Raw genomic sequence first — 10,925 nt, forward strand, 5'->3', positions numbered from 1 at the left:
ATACCTGATTTGTAATTTTCTCCCATCGTGTATTTTTTTTCACTTTGTGGATGGTGAAGAATAAAAGTTTTAATTTGATGAAATCCCATTTATTTTTTTGTCATTTGTGTTTTGTGTCATATCTATGAAACCACTATCGCATCATAAAGAGTTATTCCCGTGTTTCCATCTAAGAAATTATCTATTTTGAGTCAATTTTTTATATGGTATAAGATAGGGGGTTGTCCAACTTCACTTTTTTCCACGGAGTTATACTCCTGTCCCAGAACCATCTGTTGAAAAGATATTTACTCCCCGTGTAATTGTCCTGATAACTTGTCGAAATTTTTCTTATTTTTTCCTCTGGGAGAAATAACACAGGTGTGCGTGCTGCTGGGCACACCCTGCAGAGAGCTGGGAATGGTGATGAAAGGGAAGGAGGAGAATGACTGGAGCACTGGCCTCCACAGGGAGAGGAGTCCCCAGTGGAGGGGCTGGCACAAGTCAAGGTCAAGGTCAGTGTGTAGTACCAGGAGAAGAGATGGGCACAGATGTCAGCAATGAACTTTCTCTGCTTTCCACAGTGACACAGGCACCAAGTCAGCACTGCAGAGAAGCGGAGGACGAGGGTTGGGAGCTGGGAAAAGCTGTGAGCAAGAGAGGACGTGGGCTGGGAAGATGCAGGATACTTGCCGGCTACATTGCAGCCCCCTCTGAGCTTAGGGATGATGACCTGAAACAGGTGCAGAGGGAGAGAGTGGAGGGATCCAAGGCCTCTGAGGGCTCCCTGCGCTGGGGCAGAAGGACAAGGCTGGCTCCTAGTGGCTGCAAGCAGCCCTCTCCTGAGGATGGTCACGGTCATCCAGGGGGGAGGTCTTCAGCCATGCAGAGGCCAGCCTGTCCTCTCAGGACAGGGAGACAATGCCATTGCCCCTCAATCTAATTAGAGAGGGTGGGGAGGGAGTCACCAGTAAGTCCTGGACTCTCCCAGTGCCCCCTCTGTCTCAGTGGCTTGTGCAGCCAAGACAAAGTACCAAGGACTGGGTATGTAACCTGACAATGGACTCCTACTTAACTTAACAATGGACATTGATAGTCATAGTCTGGAGGCTGGGAGCCTCAGAAGAGGTTGCCAGCATGGTTGGGTTCTGATGGGAGCTCTTGCTTGCAGACAGCTGTCCTCCCACTGTGTCCTCACAGGGCAGAGAGGTGGTGAGTGAGGTCTCTGGTGTCTCTTCTCACAAGGGCACTAATCCCTTCTTGGGGGCCCCCAGCATGGCCTCATCTACCCTCATCATCTCCCAAAGGCCCCACCTCTAAATGCCATCACACAGGGACTTAGGGCTTCAGCATATGAATCTGGGGCACAGGGAATTCAGTCCACCAACACCATCCAAGCGGCTCTTGACTCCAAGAAGCCCAGATGCTGAATTTCAGAACAGAGAAGGGACAGAAAGAGATTCCCGGCCCTTACAGGGAGATGTCCACATCACTGGCAACCCACATAGAAAAGAAAAATCTTTCATCTTTACGTTGCTGTCATGTATCTTACAGAGTTGTGAGGCCTGATACAGTAGCCACTGGCCACACGTGGCTTGACACTTGGCTGGTGAGAATGGAGATGTGCTGTGTGTAAAACATTTACACCAGTTTTCAATGACCTAATATTTATAAAAGGGAAAATACCTCAATAATCATTTATATCAATTACATGTTGAAATGATAATATTTTGGGATATCGGGTTAAATTATATTATTAAATGAATTTCATCTGTTTCTTCTTACTTTTTAAAAATGTGGTTACTAGAAAATCTTAAATTGTTTATGTGGCTAACATTTGTGGCTTGTATGAGATTCTGTTGGAGAGACTCTAGAGAAAGGACCCCACATCCAAAGCGGCCCCCAGCATGGCAGGCCCTCCTGCCGCGGTCCGTGGGCACCTTTGCCGCCGTCTGGGGATGAGCCTCACAGGTGTGTGTTACAGCAGGGCCGTGTCCCAGAGGAGGTAGGGCCCCCGGGGCAGGCTAGTGAGGATACAGCCTATGGGGACAGAGCCTGGAGCCCACTCCAGGCGGCTTGGACAGTAACGGGGAGGCAGCCCCTGGGTGCTGGGGACCAGGCTGGGTCTTGTTTGGTGTAGGGACACGTAAATAATGCCCATTTTTAGCCCTGGAATCCCCAGGCACAAGATGCCCGCACCTGAAGAGTCTCCACTGCCTGTGCTGCCTCCTCCCAGCCTTGATCTCATTGCCCTGGAAGCAGCAGGGTCCCCAGCACCTGCTACAATTGGTCTTTCTCTTTATTCCCCCGTCGCGTGCACGTACGTGTGAAATTGCTGTGAGGTGAATAATGTGTGTGGCGCAGTCTACCGAATTTCATATACCATCCCATGTACTACTTATTAGATTGGCTGTGACATCGCCACAAAGGCGGTGTGGCTGTCCCTGCTGCTCTGCACCGGGCCGGCTCCGTTCTCTCCTGCTGCCGTGAACAGCCGTGCTGCACGTATCCTTATCTTCTTCCCGTCGGAATGACTTTATGGCAGTGTTTTCCCTGCAGTGAAATGTGTTGCCTGCAAAGTATATACAAAGTTATGGTTCCTCTGACTTTTTTCTGCAAGTCACCCTCCCGGCGGACGGCACCACCATGTACGTTCTCCACTGCTCTGTGTGCGTGTGCGCGTGCTCCGTGTGTGTGAGCATCCGTCTGCATGTGTGTGCGTTGTCTTTTTCCTCAGGCCCTGCCACTTATGGGTTTGAGCATTTCTATTTATTTTTACCAAGTAATTGTTACGTAACAGATGCTGCCTGGATATTAACCTGGAATTTGCTTAATTGCAGATGAGAATGAGGAACGTCTTTCCCTTAAAACTCACACAAATTAAAGAAACAGCCATCACCTCGGCAGCTTAGAGAAACACTTTTCTGCTCCCTCTACTTGCCAGCATTTGGGGTACCCATAGCCGCCCCGAGGCTGCGAGTCAGCTGGACGGACCCCAGCTTCACCTCCTGACCCACAGTGACCACAATCGTCCAGGGAGCCTCCTCCGGCTAATAAAGCCATTTACCTCCTCCAACAACTGAAAACGCATCAGTCTGTCCCCCTTCCCTGTGTGGTGTAGACGAATCCTGGCATTTCCTAATGGCCATATGTTGATTGTTCAGGGTGAGACACATTCTGGTTTATCTGCAAAAAAGGTGGCAGGAGACGTGGCTGATGTTCTGTTCGTGGCTTATTAAGACCTCAGGAAGACGCAGCCCCGCTCCCCAGGGGATCTCATAGAAGGGCCTCCTGGTGGAGCCACATCCTGGGCTGGCAGGTGAGCCAGGAAGGCAGGGAGGGAAAAGAGAGAGATGCGCCTACTTGTCCAGCAGATGGCACCTCTCAGTAAGGAATGGGGAGAGGACACTTCCTTCTAAGCCAGGAGCCCCAGTCCTGACAGCCCCCCCCCCATTGCAACACACCCCAGTCATGCTTACTGCCAAGCCAGACATCTCAAAAAACAGAAAAATAAAAAAGTTCATTCCAGCTGAAAATACACCATCTGCCTGGAAACATCTTTGCTGGTCACTCTCACATCAACACCCAAAGCAGGTTAATAACCGGCCCAGAACAGATGGTTTCTTTCTATAATTACAGGGTCCTCCCACCAAGGCTTCCTCCTCAGCTGCCTCCTTGCCCTGCTGGCAGCCCCCTGCTGTTTCCTGGCCACCCCGCTGCCACTGCCCAGCCAGCCACCATCCTGCCAGCCACAGGGGGTCAGCCCACAGCCAGCCCTCTGCTCAGGCCAGGACCCCTCCCCCTCTGCCGGGAAACAGCTCTGGCAGCCTGGGGGGCTTTCAACAACACTGGTAAGATGGCGATCAGCAGGTGACCCCAGCCTTGTCACCCCCACTAGCAGAGAAATCTAATCAAACCAAGATGTCGGTAATCACCCATCAAATCCACAAAGGCTTAAGACACTATCATCCTATTTCTTGGTGAGGGTGCAGTGAGATGTGTATCCCAAACCCCACGGCAGGGAGAGTGAGTTATCAACATCACTGTCTAGAATGAATTCTGACTGAATATAAGAACCTTGAAAAATACCGCATACTTCTTAACTCAGGATTTCACTTTGAGGAGTCTATCCAAAACTCTATGAGAGTCTAAAATACGAAAAGAATGTTAACACAAAACTGTTCACTGCAGCAATGAAAACCACAGCAGGGAAAGGGCTAAGGTAGGATGGCATAGTATACAGCCATGACACATGTTTACAAGGAATTTTAAATTAAATCACAAATGTTATTTAATGTTAATTGATAAAAGCGTTCAAAGAGGCCTAAACATAAGAATGTAAATATGCTGGAAATGTGCAGACATAGCATTAAAAGGTTTACCGGAAACTTACCAAATGTGTAAAGAGTGATTTCTTGGGTGGTAAAATTTGTAGTGGTTTCATTATTCTTTTCTGGATTGTTCTAAGCTTTCATCAATAAACACTGACAAATAAAAGGAAATGATTTCTTTTCAAACACTATATAAAAACCGAGTTAAGGAATGCACAAGAAATTAGTAGACTGGCTGTCTCTGGGAAAGGGCCTGGGGCAGGAGTCCATGCTGCAGGAAGCCTTGCTTTTCCATTTGTACCATCTGGAGACTTCTAAGTCTTCTAAGTATCAGGCTGGTATTACCTACTGAAAAATAAATGAAAATTTTTGCAAAGGAGACCCAGAGTAAGAATAGTAAAACCACAGAAGCCGAGAGGAGAGCCTGAGGGGAAAACCAGGAAAGTGCTTTCACCTCCTGAGGAAGACAGGACTTCAGGTCTCGCCTGCCCTCTCGGGCCCAGCGGCCACCACAGTCACCCCAGGACCCAGCTGGTCCAGGGTGACTTCACTCAGCAAGGCCTGCTCTGTCTGACCCAAAACTGGTCAGGAGTTGGGTCAGGGTTTTTCCCAGGAATAAAGGCATGCAGGCGAAGGGAGGGACTTCAGGGGACATCACTGCAGGGCCTCTGAACTAGGACCCTGTGTTCCCTGGGTCTGGAACAGTTGGGCCCAACACATGAGCAATGAATGGGTGAGGCTTCCCCCAACTCCCCAATCACCTTCTATGAGTTGGGAGAACCATGTGATCGGCCGACCACCCTGTGGGTCAGCAGAATCCTCTAAAAGAGATCCCCGCTTCCCAGGAGAACCTTCGCAGTCAATGTACTGAACCTTAGCCTTCGAGGAACTTTTCCAGCAGGGCCAGCAGCTGCTGCTTCATGGTCTCATTGTCCATGACCTGCTTGGTCAGCTCCTTGGGGTCCATCCACTTCAGGTCCCCGAGGATGGCGGTGGCTTCATTATACAGCTTTTGCTTCGTATCAGGGGGCAGCTCCATTATGATCTGAGGAATCGGCTTGAACTGTCCCCTTGTCATCCATGCACCTAATAGACCCCCCACAACCCCCCCTAGAAAACAAGGAAGGTTCAGTTAGCTGGTTCGATTAGTGCTCTTGCTGGGAGCACGTCCACCGCCATGACGAGTGGGCGCATTCCCACGTGGGCCAGACCGGCTTGGCTTCGTGCCCACTCCACCCCACCTTGTGGGGGGGCAAGGGTTTATGGGGTCTTCAGTTCATTTGACTCAGATATTGACAGCCCAACGTGCCTTCCCTGAGCTCTGCACTCACAGATGCGGCGCGAAGCCTCTCCCGCCACACAGCTATGCTAACAGAAATCTTCTCCAGGGCCTGCAGGTTTCCTGCTTCCCAAACACGCTCTCCTCGTAAAGCAGAGAGCGGACATGCAAGTGCGTTTTCAACGGGAATCATCTCAGTGGTGAGGCTGAGTGGTCTCCATGATGTGCTCTTTGCCCCTGAACTTCGGAAATTTCCAGGGAAATCATTTGGCTAAAGCACCCTGGGGACAGAGGAGGAGACCTTGACTCTGAAGCAACGGTTTCTCCTGCCAGCCCTCCAGAGCTCTATGATGGTAACTACAAATACAACTTCCTCAATACTTCTCTTCCTGTGACCCTGAAAAGGTGTAACCGTTATTATTAAAGGTAAATTTATGATCAAATGTAAGGTGCGTGATGTTGGGACTTGAAGCCCTATGTCAACGGAAAGTTCTATGTGACCAGGTGGGTCCAGGTCGGCTACAAGAAGGTGCCCTGGGGCAGGGGTCTCAAACTCAAAGGACTTCGGGGGCAGGCAAGAGGTTGAGAGGAGGGAAGAGGGCTGAGTGAGCCCGTGGGTGACGGAGAGCTGGGTCCCTGTCTAAGGGGCATTGCCTACCCCTCGCCTGCCCATTGCTACCACACGGAATGCCAGATCTGTATCCTGAAAAATGTCCCATGATTTTTAAAACAAAAATTTTAAAAGATTTTTATTTATTTGAGAGGAGAGTGAGAGAGAGAGAGCACAAGCAGGGGAGAGAGAGAAGCAGGCTCCCCGCCAAACAGGACCCAATGCGGTGCTGGATCCCAGGACCCAGGGATCACAACCTGAGTTGAAGGCAGATGCTTAATTGACTGAGCCACACGGGCACCCCTAAACACTTCGAGCTTTAAATACCAATGATCAGATATGAATAGATGCAGCCTGGCTGGACTTAGTGGCTCTCCTGAAAGAGCAGAGCGTGGAAAGCGGAACACTAACGTCACAGTGGAGAAAGCTGGCACAGACCCCCTTAACCAGGTGATCAAGGTGGACATTGCCAGGGAGGCCTGTGGATGTCACACGTCCCTGGAATGGTGCTATGAGACACGTGTCCACCTGTGTCCTCAGTAAGCTTTCCAAAGGTCCCTAACCCCGGGCTAAGCACGAGAAAGCCCTCAGGCAGACCCAAACGGAGAGGCATTCTACAAATACCTGCCCAGTACTCCTCAAAGCTACCCAGGCCATGAAAGCAAGCGAAGTCCGAGCAGCTGTCACAGACCCGGGGAGACGACGCAGGCATGAGGATTAAATGCACTGTGATAGCTTGAGCTGGATTCTGGGACAGGAACACATCAGTAGTGCAAAAACTGGCAAAGTACAAATAAAGCCTGGAGACCAATTAGTAGTGACGCATCAGTGTCTTTGACAAGGGCACCTAGTAACACAAGATGGTAACGTCAGGGGAACAGGAACGGGGAGGGATACATGGGAGTTCTCTGCACGGTCTCGCCAGCTTGTCTGTAATTCTACTACTATTCCAGAATAAAAGATTTATCTGAGAGAATAGATTCCAGGCAGAGAGAACCCAGGTGTGGGCTGGACCCCGCCGACAGGCAGTAAAGCCTGCACCCTCTCCGGGAAGCCGAGTGTGGAGGCATCTGGAAGCACACAGCTCCTCTGGGGCTGAGCCCAGGCCAGCATCGGGCCCTGGAGGCTGAACACCACCCCGTGGCCACCCTTCCCTTCCGCTCCAAAACAGGGAGGATTCAGGGGAGGGAAAACCAGTCATTTACAAGTTTTACTGAACTTTTCCCCATGACACCTGCGAAGTGTTAGAGCTGACAGTTGCCCTCATCTGCACTAAACCGTTAGGAGAACCGCAGGATTTGATTTAGAGCAGCACTTATTGCATGGTGCACTGGGTGTTATGCGCAACTAATGAAGCATCAAACTTTACATCGGAATCTGGGGATGTACTGTATGGTGATTAACATAATATAATAAAATAAAAAAAAAAAAGGAAATAGAGCAGCACTTAATGCAAAAAGTCGCCAGGAATATCGACCAGCAAATTACTCACTCTTTGGAGAGGAGAAAATTCCTTCGTTTTCTGGGTAAAATGACATTCCCGCCCACAACTAGGGGCTGCAAGTAGCGAGTCCCCCGGTTCTCCTGGCAGACATCATGTTCTCTACCAGCGCTGACACAGACCAGATAAAACACATGCCCCCACAATGACATCTGGGAACAGCTGTATGATACAGGATCCCATCAAGCCCTCCCCTGAGCACCTTAGATGGGGGGGGACAAAGATGCAGACTGTCACTGAGGAAGGAGGCAATGGCCTTGTCTCCTCCCTCACTGGCTGCTGCTTGGATGGTGAGAAGCTGAAGTCAGGACTCATTAATTCACAGGCTGCAAAGGGACACGGACAGGTCGACGGTTGGGGCCCCCACACGCCGACTTACTCCCTAGTGTGACCTCAGTGTCATGGAATGTCCCTGTGTGCCAGTCCTGCCACAGAAACAGAGCAGAGCAGAGCAGGAAGCCATGCTGGGAGCCGGAAACAGAAGCCAACCTGGGCAGACAGGCCGTCACCGCTCATGGAAGGACTGCAGGCTGGACCAGGAGCTCTCCACCGTCACCAGCACAGGCTGCCCGCACAGAGCGGCATCCAGTGATGCTCTGAGCCCAGTGCGGCCGACCATGCGGCAAAGCTCCCTGTGTGGCAGGGTCCATCTGAGGCACCTCCCGGGAGAACTAATCCAGCCCCTCCTCAAGTGAGGCCCACGCAGCAGCCCTGACCCACGGGTCAGACCACACGGGAACCCTTCCTGCCCCGTTGNACTGAAGCCAGAGGAAGCAACCCTTCCTGGCCCCAAGAATGATGGGAAAGTCAGCCAAACCTCCATTCATTGCTGGAAACTGGCTGTCAAGTAGAAGCAAGTGGCAAAAGCGGGGGGCAGGGACGACCCCTCTAGGATATTTGGGCTTTTTCTGCCTGAGACTGTTTGCTTTCAGAATGGGGAGTCGCTCTGAATGAGCTCATGTAAAATGGCCAGACAGCGTCTGCTCCTATGGGGTGCTCAGCAAACCCAGCTTCCTCCCTGGTTCCCTTCTGCAGTGACCTGTAATGGTGATGGGGGAAGGAGACCATCGAAGGGACCCAGGACACCCTTTCATCTTCAGATGCCCGGACACATCGCTGAGGGGAGAGGCGCCCTCCAGGTCTGCATGACACGGATGCAATTTGCCGGAAAGCCCTGCATTTGCGAGACCATCACGCTCAGAAGCCTGTGTTTTCAGGAGGATGAATTAGGGACACAAATCATGTCACAGAAGCAACCTCAACTCAACCAACGTCTCCCGCAGGACAGAGACTTCTGTGAGGTCTCTGTGGTTTCAAAGGCCTTTGTTACAACACCCCCGGAGGATGACTGTCCCTGCGAGCTTGCACTTACCCGCAGCTATTCCGGGTGGTCCTCCGACCAGACCCCCGATGAAGGCCCCAGACCCTGCGATCATCGCGCCCTTCTTAGGGAACTTGTAGGTCACCTTCACATCCTCATGCTCCGAGATGCAGCCAAGCAGCCTCATGACGTCATCCACCGAGAGGGGCTTTTTTTTGAACCTCAAAGGAAGCATTTCAAAGGGAGAGTTTTAATGAGCGTCAGAGTATCTGCACGCAAATGTTACTCTGGCTGCAGTTCCGAGGAACAGTCCTCATGTAGAGAACGGAGCTCTGCCGAACACGGGACAGACGGCACCAGCCCTGTGGTTGGGTCCTTGTCGCGGACAAAGCTGGGAAGCATTTAGTTCATAAGCAACACAATCAGCAGAAGGGAGGGAAGGATTTCCTTGCCCTCTGCTTCGCTTCTGATTTGTGACGGGTTACTGAGCAGGCCCGGCCTCAGGCTCCCGCGGGTCATCACTAATGAGGCAAGCGTGCCCTCTCTTGAGTCTGCGCCCTTCCTGCTGCCTCAGGCCTCCCCAGGGCACAAAGCTTGGCGGATAGCAGGACATCCCAGCCTCCACCCTCTGTCGTGGGACAGGGAACGGAGCTCATGCCAAGCCAGAAAGGGGGCAAGTCCTGACTCCATGACCACACTGGCCTTGTGCCCACCCCTGCCCGCCTGTGACCCTGAGCAGATCGCCAGAGTCCTCATCTGTAAAATGAGACAAACCACCTACAAGGTGGATTCTGGAAAGGTCTGAGCAGAATGGATGCAGGTACCTGGTTTGAGTCTGGAACACTGCGGCCCGCAGACATGTTGGCTGTAAATGAATATTCTGTTGCTGAGACAACCACTGGCTTTTCTATCAGCAGCCACTCCTAAAGCCCGTCCAGTTCTGCAGGGGGGATGGTAAAGGCGGGGGCAGGTTGACCCTAAGGAGGACCAGTAAGATGGGACAACCAGAGAGTAAACTAAACCACACAATTCCAGGGCTTTGCATCTGTTCCGATAGACAGACAGATAGACCTTTGGACGAATGACCTTAGAACAATTCTCTGAGGTCAGGAAACTGTTTGCTGCACTGGTGGGAAACTGGCGGGCAGGTAGGGCAACAGCAGGGTGGACTCTGCCCCAGGGTCAGTGGGCATGGAGACCCACAACACGGATGGGCCACCTGACAGGGCCCGGAATTAAAATCAAAGTGGCCACGAGCTGATGCTTCTCCTTCTGGCCTCAGCTGGACCCAGGGCTCAAAGGGCACTTCCTTCCATCATTCCGCTATTCATGCAAGCAGTCCCTAAAGGAGCTTGACAAAGGTTGGGGCAGAGCCTGTTCCTCAGTAACTCTTGGGTACATTTCTTTCTGGCCCAAGGAGAATCCAGAATCAGCCTGTCATGTAACATCACCCTCCCCATCCCGGGAGAGACTCTGAGCCCCTAGAATGAATCTCTGGGTCTGCTGGATCACCACAGTCAGGGTTCAGGACCTCTCTGCTGTCCCAGCAGAGGTAAGGGGTGTCCTGTGCTCTGGCCCCTGCAGTGTTCTGAGATCCGTGGTTCTCCACAAGTGCACAGAATCACTGATGACCTTGGGAAATGCAGCCCGCGGGCGTGGGCTGAGATTGTACGTGGGGACAAGCTCCAGCTGGTCTCTAACCCCACCTCAGACAGCAAGACTCTACGAGAGCATGACCCAGACATCGGACATCTGCTTCTTGGTGCTCGAGTTCAGAAAATGCAAACAAGCCTCCCCCAGAGTCTGTTTGACCAAGTGGGGTGTAGAGGCGATGGAGGGACAGGCCCTGCAGGGGTGCTCAAGGGACGGGGAAGGAGTCTGGGGTGCCTGCCCCCGCTCTGGCC

At 51.9% G+C, this 10,925-nt stretch overlaps 1 protein-coding gene across 1 annotated transcript; it reads right to left on the bottom strand.

Annotated features, from left to right (window-relative positions):
• Positions 1 to 4,568: 4,568 nt before the first annotated feature.
• On the bottom strand, positions 4,569 to 9,256 carry LOC117797944 (protein C19orf12 homolog). Its single transcript, XM_034650374.1, has 3 exons — positions 9,073 to 9,256; positions 5,184 to 5,420; positions 4,569 to 4,658 (listed from the first exon to the last, which is right to left on the bottom strand). The coding sequence occupies exons 1-2, from the start codon at positions 9,254 to 9,256 to the stop codon at positions 5,185 to 5,187; spliced, it is 420 nt and encodes a 139-aa protein (XP_034506265.1). The 3' UTR covers positions 4,569 to 4,658; position 5,184.
• Between the last annotated feature and the right edge of the window lie 1,669 nt (positions 9,257 to 10,925).

The sequence above is a fragment of the Ailuropoda melanoleuca genome, unplaced genomic scaffold (genome assembly GCF_002007445.2).
Source record: "Ailuropoda melanoleuca isolate Jingjing unplaced genomic scaffold, ASM200744v2 unplaced-scaffold1955, whole genome shotgun sequence".
NCBI lineage: Eukaryota > Metazoa > Chordata > Mammalia > Carnivora > Ursidae > Ailuropoda > Ailuropoda melanoleuca.

Excerpts from the sequence above, each read along its gene's own strand:
- LOC117797944 (XM_034650374.1), bottom strand. The coding sequence starts at position 9,256 with ATGCTTCCTTTGAGGTTCAAAAAAAAGCCCCTCTCGGTGGATGACGTC. Across the intron at positions 5,421-9,072 it reads ACCACCCGGAATAGCTGCGG|GGGGGGTTGTGGGGGGTCTA; the intron begins GTAAGTGCAAGC and ends CTTGTTTTCTAG.